The sequence below is a fragment of the Euleptes europaea genome, chromosome 10 (genome assembly GCF_029931775.1).
Source record: "Euleptes europaea isolate rEulEur1 chromosome 10, rEulEur1.hap1, whole genome shotgun sequence".
Lineage (NCBI taxonomy): Eukaryota > Metazoa > Chordata > Lepidosauria > Squamata > Sphaerodactylidae > Euleptes > Euleptes europaea.
Genome location: NC_079321.1, coordinates 6941008 through 6955708, shown reverse-complemented (window position 1 = coordinate 6955708; position 14701 = coordinate 6941008). Strand labels below are relative to the sequence as shown.

The 14701-nt window shown below is 45.1% G+C and overlaps 1 protein-coding gene across 1 annotated transcript in view; it reads right to left on the bottom strand.

Moving 5' to 3' along the window:
- WDPCP (WD repeat containing planar cell polarity effector) overlaps nt 1–14701 on the bottom strand; it is a 146258-nt gene that overhangs the window by 98806 nt on the left and 32751 nt on the right. Inside the window, exon 8 of the mRNA XM_056856807.1 lies at nt 573–1182. Within this exon, the coding sequence (XP_056712785.1) occupies nt 573–1182 (610 nt within the window). The remainder of the gene's footprint in view (nt 1–572; nt 1183–14701) is intronic.

Sequence of the window (14701 nt, the reverse complement as noted above, 5' to 3'; positions counted from 1 at the left end):
ACTCAGCCCTCCATCCTTCTGAAGTCAGTAAAATGAGTATCCAGCAAGGGCAAAGCACCCCGTAAATGCCTAATCAACGTTGGGATGTGACGTCACCCCATGGGTCAGTAATGACCTGGTGCTTGCACAGGAAACTACCTTTACCTTTTTAAGGCACTTTGGGTCCCAAATGGGGAGAAAAGCGGGATACAAACAAAGAAATGCAAATGCAAACTGCACTGACAGCCAGCGTGGTGTAGTAGTTGAGAGCGGTAGTTTGGAGCAGTGGAGTCTGATCTAGAGAACCAGGTTTGATTCCCCACTCCTCCACATGAGCGGCAGAGACTAATCTGATGAACTGGATTTGTTTCCCCACTCCTACACACAAAGCCAGCTGGGTGACCTTAGGCCAGTCACAGCTCTTTTAGAGCTCTCTCAGCCCCACCTACCTCACAGGGTGTCTGTTGTGGGGAGGGAAGGGAAGGTGATTGCAAGCTGGTTTGATTCTCCCTTAAGTGGTAGAGAAAGTCAGCATATAATAACCAACTCTTCTTCTTCTTCATTGTGATGTCAGGAACAATGGATGGACTTACCAGTTTTGAAACGAAGCCCTCCAATGGGTCCTTTGTCAAACTGAAGGAACAGGAGATCGTGGACGTTCGTCCCATCCATGCTTTGAGATGGAACCTGAGGGGCAGCCCACTGGATCTGGACGAGACTGCTGGATAAATCAAAGTGTTTGCTGAACTGCAACGTTGCTTTAGGGGAGAAGTCTTCCGCCAAAAGTTGCATCTTAATGGGGGACAGCGCCATGTCAAACAGCTGCAGCTCCCCTTGCGAACTGCCCACCAGGACGAGGGCTCCACCGGGATGGCAGCACATTAAAGAAGGCAACACCGCCGCCTCCGCAGTGAGAGTGACTTGGCGGTAGGGTTCGTACAGGACAACCGAGGAATCTTCACACCCCAGGACAACTTTGTCTTCGGTGTGGCTTCTGCAACAGCTGATGGCCTTTGACCTGAGTGGTATTTTGGTGACTGCCACACACTGGACTTTGTTCCTAACATATTCGTAGACGCAGCTGTCAGCCCTGGAGTCTTGGTCGGTACTGAGCGACTGTTCGACGGTGTGGACCTGATAAGGCTGGCTAAGGCTAAAACTGGCGTCGAGTGGATCTCCATCCGTACGGACGTAACTCAGAATCTGAAATGTAATGCAGCAGTATTATAAATCACACAGTCCTAAGTCAAACGGGTTGAAATACTGGCTATTAATCAATTCAAAACGCAATCATGCTTATTAGTTTTATTATAAAAGCACTGCCCTCGAGGGAGGCAGCAGCACCAATTTAAAAGCAATACCTTCCTCTGTCGCCATTCAGTTCTTTTCGATGTTAAGTTTGCATTATCTTTGCTAAATAATCTTACCTGTGGAAGGTTCTTCACCAACAAGCATGAGCCTAATGAAAAACTGGGAAATTTGAATGAAATACATATGTTCTCTATCAATTCAAGAAATGATCAATTCAGTATTTTTTCATCTAGAACTTTCAGGCCAAATCATGCTACTTTGGTGAAAATAACTGAATATAATATTATATCAGCCAAAATCTATTCATCCAAAGCAGGGGTCCCCAACGTGGTGCCCATGGACGCCATGGTGCCTGCCAACACCTTTTCTGGTGTCTGCCAAGTGTTTTTAGGAAATGAGTGGGGCCAGGTAGGGCTTTCGCCCAGCTAGGTTTGTGATTCACTATTGGAGATTTGATTCGCTGTGCAGATTTTTTTTAAAATGTTGCTTTAGCAGCAGCTGCCAGCACAGCACAAGGAACTACAGTGTGTTGCAGAAGTTAAGCTGTGGCAGCCATTTTGTGGCAGCCATTTTGCTGCTGCGCCCACTGTGCCGTGTCAGAATTCCAAATGTGCCCCCAGGCTCAGAAAGGTTGAGGATCCCTGATCCAGAGGGTTACAGATTCTGACACCCTGAGAAAATCGTTCTTCATTTGACTTGTATCTCTAATCAACCCTTTCGTTGTGCAAAACAAATAAAAGATTGAATCGAGCAGAAAGTGATTAAACCAGTCCCTAATTAGTTTAGGGGTTCTTGACTCAGTTCTGACACATCAGGACATGAAACTTTGTAAACAAGACCACCTTAGTTAATACCCATGATCATATCAGGATTATAACAACCTGGAGTTGGCCTGATTACAGTAAGCAAGGGCTAAAACATTCTGGGGAATTCCTGACCATGTAAGAAGGTTCACCATTTCAGAACAAATTGCTGTAGGACAACATAGGAGAACCAAACAAGTATAGGCGCAGTGACCCATAAGAGAAAATACAAGTATTGGTCTCAAACAATTATGGAAAATGTGCGGTGGATGCCATGCAATACAGCAAAAGCCACGGTAGGGAAAAATAATCGTGTTACGGAAGACTGTCATGCTCTCTGATTATTTGTCGAAAATTCCCCCACCAAAACCCTACTACTATTAATTGGTCCCAAGAAAGAAAAGCTATCCGTGACATACCGCAAGTAGATAATAAATAACGCATCAGGGCATTCCTCCAGGAGGGGACATAAAATACAATAAAATAAACCATGAAAAGAGGGATGCAGATGTGGAAAAGTTCTGGCGGGGGAGGGAGAAGAGTTTGGACAAAATGTTGCCTCTAAGTTAAACCTGGTGAACTCAATGTCGCGTAATAAGTGAGGTAAAATGACGGTCCTCATTCTTTGAGAACTAGACTAAGAGCACAGAATATATATACTGTACGCCATCTTGAGTTCTTGTCTTTTTGTCTTTGTTTCCCCCTGTTCTTAGACTGAGGTCTTGAACAAAACCCCCCCACAAAACTTGATCCAGAGGGACCCATCTCTAAAAACACCTCCCTTCGACTCTTCTCTGCAGCCTCCAAAAAACAAGCAACAAAATAAGTACGCCGAGGGTCAGAGTCCTCTAAGAGGAACTGAACCTTTTGCTCCAAAGTTGCTCGAGAAAAGGCAGACCATTCGTTAAAACATGATATAATCCATTTTAGCTTAAGTAGGTTCGCGTAAGGACAATGCAAAAGGATATGTACCAAGGAGTCCGCTGACTGAAGAGGGCAGGGTCACAGCTGGCCAGAAAAAAGGGATCCTTAGCAGACGGCCCAGCAACACCATTGAAAGCCGTCTCGAGTTCTTGTAAGGTAGAAAGGCAGCTAATAAGTGTTTTAAATAAACAGATTCATTAAATAAATTTTGCTCAGAATATTGTGACGTGATATAATGAGGGGGAGGGAGGCAGGTTGCACTTCAAGTCTACTCCCATTGCAAAATAGGATTGACAGATCAAAATGAGGAACATCTTAAAGCTAGTTGGTCTGTCCAGCGGAAGCAAGGAAGGACTGGCCCTGCAACTTACTAGGAAGTTCTCGGCAGGACATTACTCTAGCAGCACCAAGGGGGGGGGGGGCTTAATTTGCACCCAGCCACAGAGACAATAATGGCGAGCCTACCCTACTTGCCCCGACAGAAGAGAAGGTTGAGGCAATCATGCCCCCCCCCATTTTGCATTTTAGTGGTCTGATCTAGTTAACCAGCTGAAGTAAAGACATTTTGTCCCGGGACGGGCTCCTGCCCTCGTGTCCCGGTCCCTCCCACTGGCCCCACACTCACCCAAATGAGCAGCAAAGGGGCTTTTCAAGCCCAGCCCCATGTTGGCGGGGTAGCAGGGCCGGCAAAAACGGGTCCCTCTCCCCCTCCAGGAGCAGCCGGAGCAGAAGAACAGCCAGGGCAGCGCAGCACCGCGGCGAGAACAGCACGCCTGAGCCCAGCTGCACTGAAGACACAGCGGGAGGACATGCTCCGCCCCACAGAACAGCTGACGAGGAGGCGAGCGCAGGTGGAGGCAACACCTGCAGCACATGGCTGGGAGGGTGGTGCTTCCTCCTCCAGCCCAGATATGGTCTTCCGGGGGGAGGGTTAGGGGTGGAACTAGGTAGGGGGCTCTCTGGTTTGGAGAGAATAAAAGGCCAGAGAGGAGCTGCAGCCGGGGAGGAGAGAAGCCAGAGGCTGTCTGCAAGGTGTGTCCTGCGACATCCTGGCTACGTCTGAGGGAGAGCTGAGCTCTGACTCCCCCTCGGACTGGTCTGAGGCTGAGGAAGCTATCTCGGCCTCCACCTCCTTCAGGGCAGCGACTCTCCAGGCGGCGGGGGTTAGGACCCCGTGTGATACGTTTGATGTAAACCAAAACCAGAAACGGAATTATCAGTTTGACCAATCTTTGTAATTAAAGCATTTACTAGCTTAAGTGCGCAAAACATATGCATCCTTACGGTTGGGGGTCCGCAATAATCAGCCCCACTCTTATTTCAATGTGGGCTTGCTCTTTGCTGCGCACTTCCAAGCACAGAAACAATTTTAACATTTGCATAACAGTACAGAGGAGGAGAGAATAAAGTCCCTGTACTGACGAGAATAAGAGTTTTAAACAGTAGATTTTTTAAGCAGAAAATTGGCTTACTGGGAAGATTAAAAAAAGGAAAATAAAGGGAACATAAAAATAATCCCTCTGTGACTGAATTGTCTGTCTTTCAGACGAGAGAAAAAATGTTTGATCCATTTTACGGATGCTAAAAAAACTGTTCGTTTAATTTCATAGCGTGCAACTGGAAATAAAACAAACTAGTAATTAGAAATGCTAAGCGAGGATTGTCAGTGCGCTCTTGTGGGGGGAATCCTGCTACAGCAATATTTTCAGGAGGAAAATTAAGCATTTGTTTTTCTTATTTTATAGAAATGGAAGGTTCTACTTGCATTGGATTGTCTAAATCAGTGATGTTCCTGTCTGCCATCCATTTTTCCTTTCCTTGAAATTTATCTTGATTACTTTTTTTCTCAGCTATTAACTGAGTTTTAGTCCAATGTGACAAAAAAAAAAAAAAAGGATTTCTTGTCTTACAGGTCTTTTAATGTATTCCCGCAGTCACAAAATGTACATTCCCTTCTGAATATTCTAATAGGGACAGGATTTCTGACTTAACAAAAGGTCAAGTTTGAGATACGGTAGATCAGAAGCGAATCAGCAATTAAGGCAACGGTGTCTTAGGAGGAAAAAGTAATATAACATTTTCTCCCAGGAAAATTACATTTTTCTCCTTCACGAAAAAGGAAAGTAATTTCAATTATTCTACAAAGCCAGCAAAAAATAAACACTGCAGCATTGCCTTTTAAAAACATGAATAAGCTTTTCGTAGAAAATATTAATGAAGAATACTGGGTTGGATACCACTGATCATTTCCGTCAATGAAAGGGCACTTTGGCTAGCGGAAAGGAGCTTCCCGGACTCTCTGCTCCTGCTGCGGCCCACCGAGCTCCTCCAAAATGCTGTTCTTGTGGGCAACTGGGGGGTCTGCAGCAAGAGGAGGGGATCAGTGGAAACTCCTCCTTTCAATAGTAAAAATGAATTATTTTGGATGCAACTTAGTATTTTATGATACAACATGAAGATACAACAACCAACAGAAGTAGAAGAAGTAGAAGAAGAAGAGTTGGTTTTTATATGCCGACTTTCTCTACCACTTAAGGAAGAATCAAACCGGCTTACAATCACCTTCCCTTCCCCTCCCCACAACAGACACCCTGTGAGGTAGATGGGGCTGAGAGAGCTCTTAATAGAACTGTTACCCAAGGTCACCCATCTGGCTTCATGTGTAGGAGAGAGGAAACAAATCCGGTTCACCAGATTAGCTTCCGCCGCTCATGTGGAGGAGTGGGGAATCAAACCTGGTTCTCCAGATCAGACTCCACCGCTCCAAACCACCGTTCTTAACCGTGGTTTTTATATGCCAATGTTTTTTATATGCCAATTTAAACCACAGTGGTTTTTATATGCCAATTTTCTTTACCTTTTAAAAGGAGAATCAAAACGGCTTAACAATCGCCTTCCCTTCCTCTCCCACCACCTTCTGAGGTAGGTGGGGCTGAGAAAGTTCAGAGAGGACTGTGACTAGCCCAAGGTCACCTAGCAGGCTCCATGTGTAGGAGTGGGGAAACCAACCCGGTTCTCCAGATTAGAGTCCACCGCTCTTAACCATTACACCACGCTGGCTCTCAATAGCATGCTATTCAAAAAACTGAAATTAATAGGATCCACTGTAGCACATTATCTTGCGAGGCTAGAGACAGATGGATAAAGCCTCAGTGTGACATTGTTCAGGGCCGAATTGGCCACGTGAACAGTAAAGTAAGTAGCATATTACCTCCAAGTTGCCAGGTTCACATTTCAAAAGCAGTAAGTTGGCTCTCTCTCGTTCACTACACGCAGGAGACCAAGGCCACGCTTCATCGTTTGCCAGAGACCACCAGCAAAGAACCATATCCTGTACACTATTTATTGCTAGATGATGCTTCAGTCTTCTATTCCCAGGCCCTGGTATGTCAAGGTAAGATATCTGCAGGAAACATTGAAAGTAGGGAATCAAAACTCTGGAAGTGACTGAGCGTAGTAGGTACTATAAGTAAAATGAATGTGTACAGAAGCAAAGTGATTTTGGGAATTGTTCCACTGGCAGCAATGCAATGTTCTGGCACATGCAGCATTTGATAACTGCAGCCTCATTTCCCAAATGAATTATAAATTCCTTCCCCCTAAAATCTTTGGGCCCTGACCTGGATGGTCCAGGCTAGCCAGATCTCGTCAGATCTCACCAGCTAAGCAGGGTTGGCTCTGGTTAGTACTTGGATGGGAGACCATCAAAGAAGTTCAGGGTTCTTATGCAGAGGCAGGCAATGGCTAACCACCTCTGCCCTGACCTGGCCTAGGCTAGCCTGATCTCATCAGATCTCAGAAGCTAAGTAGGGTCGGCCCCGGTTAGCGCTTGGATGGGAGACCACCAAGGAAGTCCAGGGTTGCTACGCAGAGGCAGGCAATAACAAACCAACTCTGTCCTGGAGAACCGGGTTTGATTCCCCACTCTTATACATGAGCGGCAGCCTCCTATCTGGTGAACCAGGTTTGTTTCCCCACTCCTCCACATGAATAGGGTTGCCAGGTCCCTCTTAGCCACCAGCGGGAGGTTTTGGGGGCGGAGCCTGAAGTGGGCGGGGTTTGGGGAGGGGAGAGACTTCAATGCCATAGAGTCCAATTGCCAAAGCGGCCATTTTCTCCTGGTGAACTGATCTCTATCGGCTGGAGATCGGTTGTAATAGCAGGAGATGTCCAGCTAGTACCTGGAGGTTTTGTTATAGCAAAAACAACCTATTATAATGTAAATCAAATTGCAGAGTCTAAGTTATAAGCTCTATTTATTACCCTCCTGGAGAAACCTAAGTGCTGGCCTGGAGAAAAAAATCCTCTGTTGCCACCCTCCAGGAATGACCTAAAGAAAAAAGTGTTTTTGTTAAAATACAAGCCCTGGAGGTTGGCAACCACTGATTTTCAGTCTAGAGAAGCCCTTGAGATTGGCAAACACTTTTTCTCTAGGTCATTCCTGGAGGGTGGCAACAGAGGATTTTTTTTCTCCAGGCCAGCCCTGGAGGTTGGGAACTGAGTTTTTTCCTCCTTAGGTTTCTCCAGGAGGGTAATAAATAGAACTTATAACTTAGACTCTGCAACTTGATTTACATTATAATACATTGTTTTTGCTATAACACTATCATTCTAACAACCTTACCTAGGTTCTTCTTTTTGAGGTGAGTACCTTGAGGTTGGCAACCCTACACAGGAAGCTTACTGGGTGACCTTGGGCAAGTCACAGTTCTCTCTGAACTCTCTGATGTAACAGGGAACTGAAAACCTGTACATCTTCCCGCTCACACTGCATAGGGTTGCCAACCTCCAGGTACTAGCTGGAGACTGCCTGCTATTACAACTGATCTCCAGGTGACAGAGATCCATACACCTGGAGAAAATGGCCATTTGGAAGGTTAGCTCTATGGCATTGTACCCTGCTGAGCCCCCTCCCTTCCCCAAACTCCTCCCTTATCTGCCCGTCAGATGTCGCCTCGCTCTCTCCGCACGTGTTGCCTGCATTTTCCAGATTCTAGCTAAAACAGCATCTGGAAAACACAAGCAAAACCTGTGGGGAGAGCGAGGTGACCTCTGACGGGCGGGAAAGGCATACATGATCAAAAGGAAGCCCCGCAGCAGTTGGCGGGGGTGATCGCAGGGAAACAGCCCTACATAAATGGCCTAAGACCACCTATGGCTTTTGAGGAAAGTGCAGAGGGGGGGGGGATAACCAGCAAATCCACGTAAAAGAATAATTTTATTCCAGTTGCTTTGCTTGCCTCAGTGAGAACTATTTCAATTATATGATCAACAACTGCTATTTTTTAGGCCTCGCCATAACTGAAAAGCAAACAATTACACAGCATAGGAAGGGGCCATGGCTCAGTGGTAGAGCATCTGCTTGGCATGCAGAAGGTCCTAGGTTCAATCCCCGGCATCTCCAGTTAAAGGGACTAGGCAAGGAGGTGATGTGAAAGACCTCTGCCTGAGACCCTGGAGAGCCACTGCCGGTCTGAGTAGACAATACTGATTTGATGGACCAAGGGTCTGATTCAGTAGAAGGCAGCTTCATGTGTTCATGTGCTCATATATTCATTCTGGGGGTACTTCTTTGAGGCATAAGCACATACAGCAGCACATGCAATCAAATAAAAGAAAGCTATTGCTTTGAAATCTGTGGGTGGAATTTTCTGCAGAAATAAGGTCTGAAAAATATGGGGGGAGGAATGGAGAGTATGATCTAGTGAAACATTAAATGGGTTTTTGGGGGTCTTAAAATGACTGTGGACACAACCCAGTCCAATGTAACCAACTGTAAATCTTATTGATTTCAGAGATTCAAGCATGTGCTAAGGTTTTCTACTAACATAAATGGGTTTCAAATGCTTCACTGCATGGAACATGCCCCACGGTTTGTACTGAAATGCAACGTCAGTTCTGAAATGTCTGGGTAAGTCGCTTTACATTTTGGACACATGTATGGTTTCTCCCCCCACCCACTTCCCCTCTGTACGAACTAAATGCAAGCCCGCTTTAAAACAGCCATGCCCGTGCTCCCAGTTTTATATGTCGATAGGGAAGGATGTGAGTTAAGGAGGAATTTACAGCTATGACTCCAATCAATATCAAAATGTACAGTCATGGTTCCCTGACAGCATCGACCTACGCGAAGGGTTTAAGGTTACTCATATTTAAGTTTTCCAATACTGACTGAAAGGCTAAGAGTACTCTTTTCAGACATAGCGCCAAACGTTTAAAAGGTCATTTACTATGTTTGAATGGAATATACATTCCCCACCCAACCCCCACGGCCGGATTAAGAACACCAACCGCTTTAAGGATGGATATACTTTTTGTCCGAGTAATATGGATGAGCGTAAAGTTTATGCGGCTCTTGAGAATTCTGCACCTTTATTCCTCTGGAAGGATTTGTGGCATTTATTATTCAAACTATGTTATTTTGGAGCATGGCGATTTGAAAACATGAGCCGCGGCACCATCTGGGTGACACATGCCAAGGAAATATAGATTGCGCCACATTTCTGCTTAAGGAATTAATGGAAGGTTGATAGCTAGGGGGTGGTGGGGGAGAGAGAGGGGGGAAAAACCTATCTTGCTATTGCTGGTCAGCAATAATCGAACCACTTTCTGGGGATTAAGCGCATGGCTAAGCCGACTGGACCAGACACTAGCAAAGGGCAGGGGGTCTTCTTATCAGAGGAATGCTTCTGGAGCCAGTCTCACTACATGACAGATTGCTTTCATATTCCTGTCTGCAAGGCAACAAAGGATGGCAGTAATGCGATAATGGCAGAGGGCAATGGGTGTTAAGAACCCGTTGCATTTATGTATTGTATTTAGTAAATAATCAGGCTCATCCAAATTGTGATCTCACCACTCAACCGAGGCCATTAAAAATCAAGGTTAATGCTTTAATAATCCGTTTTGCTTGGGGTTTTTTAACAGCCCCCCCCCCAAAGAAAACCCCTTTTTTCTATTTGCATGGTCATAATATTATTGACCTCTTCATCCCCCCCTGAATACACATCAAAAGGAGCCGAAATCAAAGTAATTACCACTGTTGTTCTCTCATAGTAAACATTAACTCCTTGTACTCTCTCTCTCTTCTTACTATTCAGTAAATTGAAATGGATTAAAAAGCAAGAGGAATTGGGGAAGGACTTGTAAAAGGTTAATGGTTTCAGAAGATCTGGATAGCGGTTTTGAATTTCCAAGATTTTGGGGGCAGGCAGAAGAATTAAATGCACGGCGATGGGAGTCAACTGTGGCGAAATAACCACCGTAGCATCAAAAAGATGGCAAATGGCATGACTGCACATTCAAAAGTGCTTTATGGGACACCCAAAGCAATGAATTGATAGATGTCAAAGGCGGCAACGTCTACCGTAATTTTATGGAACTGTACATTAATTTCCACAGGTCTGTCATAACCGCTACACCACGCTGGCATTAATTAATTAATTTAACTTGATTTAATAAATCTCCCCAATGGGGACCCAAAGCAGCTTACACCAGTCTCCTCTCCATCATTTTATCCTTGCCGTAACCCTGTGAGTTACGTTAGGGTGAAAGAGTGATTGGCCCAATGTCACCCAGCAAGCTTCTGTGACAGAGCAGGGATTCGAACCTGGGTTTCCCAGATCTTAGTATGACACTCTAACCCAGGGGTGTTGAACTCATTTGTTACGAGGGCCGGATATGACATAAATGTCACTTGGTGGGGGCCGGGCCATGCCTTGCCAGCCCAGATCGGGCTGTGGGTGTGTGTGTGGCTGCCTCGGTTGGCTTGTGGGCCGGATAAGAGCTCTCAAGGGGCCGAATTTGGCCCACAGGCCTTATGTTTGACACCCCTGCTCTAACTACTACACCAAACATTTAACACTAACCCTGAAAATTTAACATATGTGTGGGTCAATGGCAGATAAATAAATATCAGAACGAGGGCTATTTATTTTGTAGCATTTACAGTCCACTTTTCTCAAAAAGACTGAAAGATGTAAAATCGTGCCAGTGAGAAATATATCAGAATTAACTAATCTGCACCTTTAGACACAGAATAAAAATTACTATCAAAACATAAGCAGACACCTTTTCATTTGAACTGTATTTCATAGCATCTATAGAATCTATTCGTTATACAAACCAAACTGGAGTCTGCCAATGGAGCACGGAATTTAATTGAAAATGACTTACCCTGATCATTCAAAGCATGACCGAAAGTGCATTTTAGGCTTTGAGGGATATCCTAAAGATCTAATTCAAAAGCAACAGCACAATATCTAATTTAGATGTACCGAACGGGGGAGGGGGAGGGGAAGGGGAGGGCTTGTTGCATGCGTTTGTGTGTCGGGGAAGAATCATGTTCCCATGGGGGTTTTTTTGTTTGAAAGCTAGGGGTGATGTTTACTTCTGCACTGAAGAAGGGGAACACATAGTCTGGAAATACTAAAAAATAAAGTAATCCAAATTCCCCAAACAGTGCGAAGAGAGCCATAGCCAATGCCGAGACCCCATGTGTTGGGGTCAACTTGACATTTCCAAGGTATTAAGTGCCCCCCTTTTCAGAAAAGCCTATATAGTATGCTTTGGGCTTAAAGATTTGGATCACTATTAGGTCTTATGTGATTATCTGGCTTTCTTTCTAGTTCTTTATAATTTTGCAGATGACTGAATACAGTCAAGATAAACCACAACAATTATGAAAAGGAATAAATCACAGCTGCAATCATTCTTTTACCTTAACATGGTTGTTAATATTGCGCCGTTTACAATTTCTATGAATTTTTTTAAAAAGCACCCAGTAAATAATTAGGGTAAAGAAATACAAATTTCTAGCAATTTCTTTTCCCCACATTTTTCCCCACAGGAATACAGACTTTCCCTTTGCTGAATAACTAATCATTAAATGGGCTTCGGAAGGGATGAATAAAAATAAATTACCCCCTGTATACAACTTTTGATGTTGTAAACATAAATTACGTCATGAAGAAGTGACATTTGGAAGTGGAGAGTATCTGGGCAGACAATGGGCTGGATTCGGGCAGCCTGTTCACTTAATCTTGGCCCGATTCCCCCCTTACGAACACCTCTTTCCCTTGCGGCATTTGTCAATTACATTATCTCCAGCATAGCCTTTTTGGCGTTCCCAATATAAAACAGAACCATGGATCTAGAAGGGAGAACCATTTGTGGATAAGATGGAGCTGAAAGAAAGCATCGGTAGCAACCACTCCAACTTGCATTTCCAGCGGCAGTGGGGAACGCAGCGGACTCTGAGGCTCTTTAACCGATCAGCTAATAAAAACCAACACCCCCCCCCCCGGTCTTAAAGTTAGTGTTGGTTCCCAGCAAAACATCAGCATTCTCAACTAGAATCAACTCCATGTTGGTTTCAGCTTGTTTGTTACCCATCTGACCACCCTGCTCAAAAGATCCAGGTCTCTTTTTATTCAGTGCCAAGGACATTTATGAGGAGCCCCGTGGCGCAGAGTGGTAAGCTGCAGTCCTGCAGTCAAAAGCTCTGCTCGCGACCTGAGTTCGATCCCGATGGAAGTCGGTTTCAGGCAGCTGGCTCAAGGTTGACTCAGCCTTCATGCTTCTGAGGTCGGTAAAATGAGTACCCAGCTTGCTGGGGGTAAAGTGTAGATGACTGGGGAAGGCCATGCCAAACCACCCCATAAACATAGTCTGCCTAGTAAACGTCATGATGTGACATCACCCTATGAGTCAGTAATGACCCAGTGCTTGCATAGGGGCTTCTAAGGACATTTATACAACATCTATTCATTAATTACTTCTTTAGTAAATATTTATCCCACCCTTCTTCCATGGAGCTCAGGACCATGGGCTGGTGGCGAAGAAGGACCTGACAACCCTAGGCAGGTGTAGTCTATTCTGGCCTCCCTACCCCCCCCTTTCTCTCTTATGACCCATGCCTCTGCATGGACCTGAGAGGGTCCTGCCCCCTGCTGCCCTCAGTGAGTACTATATGGAAATTGAGCGCCATCTATGATCTACTTATTTGGATGATGGTTGGTTATTGTCTTTTACCGTTTTTAATGTTTTAAAGCTGGACAGAGAGGAAAGCTGATAGGAAGAAAATAGATTCCTTTGAAATGTGGTGTTGGAGGAGAGTGTTACGGATTCCATGGACTGCCAAAAAAAACAAATCAGTGGGTTATAGATCAAATCAAGCCTGAACTGACCCTAGAAGCTAAAATGACTAAACTGAGGCTATCATATTTTGGTCACGTCATGAGACGACAAGAGTCACTGGAAAAGACAGTCATACTAGGAAAAGTTGAGGGCAACAGGAAAAGAGGAAGACCCAACAAGAGATGGATTGACTCAATAAAGGAAGCCACAGCCTTCAATTTGCAAGATCTGAGCAAGGCTGTCAAAGATAGGACATTTTGGAGGACTTTCATTCATAGGGTCGCCATGAGTCGGAAGCGACTTGACGGCACTTAACACACACACACAATGTTTTATAGATATTTATATCGGAATATGTTGATTTTATGGTTGTTACCCGCCCTGATCCTTGCTTTGGCCGGGGAGGAAGGGCTAGAAATTGAAGTAATAAATTAATACTGATGTCATCTGCTTGCAAATGTCCTTCCTTGTTCCTTCAACCCTCTGGAATGGGCTTCTAGAAGTGCTTTGGAAAGTCCAGGCCCCGTCGGCCTTTTGAAAAGCCTGAGAGGCTGAGAGTTTGGGAAACTCTATCGACATAACCATCGTTCATGTTTACGCACCAACTACAGATGCTGATGAGGAAGAAATAGAAAGCTTTTACGCAAGTCTCCAGGAAGAAAATGATCACGCACCTAAACAAGATGCGCGGATAATCATAGGTGACCGGAATGCAAAAGTAGGAAACAAAGCAGAATCAGATATTGTTGGAAGATTTGGGCTAGGAGCATGGAATGAAGCAGGGGAACGGCACATAGAATTCTGTGAAGGAATTATTTGTTCATTGCAAACATATTTCAGACAACCGAACAGACGATTGTATACGTGGTCATCACCTGATGGCCAATGCAGATATTAAATAGAAGAAGAAGAGTTGGTTTTTATTTGCCGACTTTCTCTACCACTTAAGGAAGAATCAAACTGGCTTACAATCACCTTCCCTTCCCCTCCCCACAACAGACACCCTGTGAGGTAGGTGAGGCAGAGAGAGCTCTAAGAGAGCTGTGACTAGCCCAAGGTCTCCCAGCTGGCTTCATGTGGAGGAGCAGGGAAACAAATCCAGTTCACCAGATTAGCCTTCACCGCTCATGTAGAGGAGTGGGGAATCAAACCCGGTTCTCCAGATCAGAGTCCACCGCTCCAAACCACTGCTCTTAACCACTACACTATAGTAGGAAGCAGAACATGGAGTGGGGAAACCAACCCGGTTCACCAGATTAACCTCAGCCGCTCATGTGGAGGAGTGGGGAATCAAACCCAGTTCTCCAGATCAGAGTCCACTGCTCCAAACCACTGCTCTTAACCACTACACCATGCTGGTTCACTTGCTACCAGGGGCAGACTGGGAAGTGGAAAGGCTAGAGTTGTTAGCTCCAGGTTGGGAAATACCTGGAGATTTTTGGGGAGGAGCCTGAGGAGGGCAGGGTTTGGGGAGGGGAGGGACTTCAATGCCATAGAGTCAAATTGCCAAAGCAGCCATTTCCTTTAGGTGAACTGATCTCTATCGG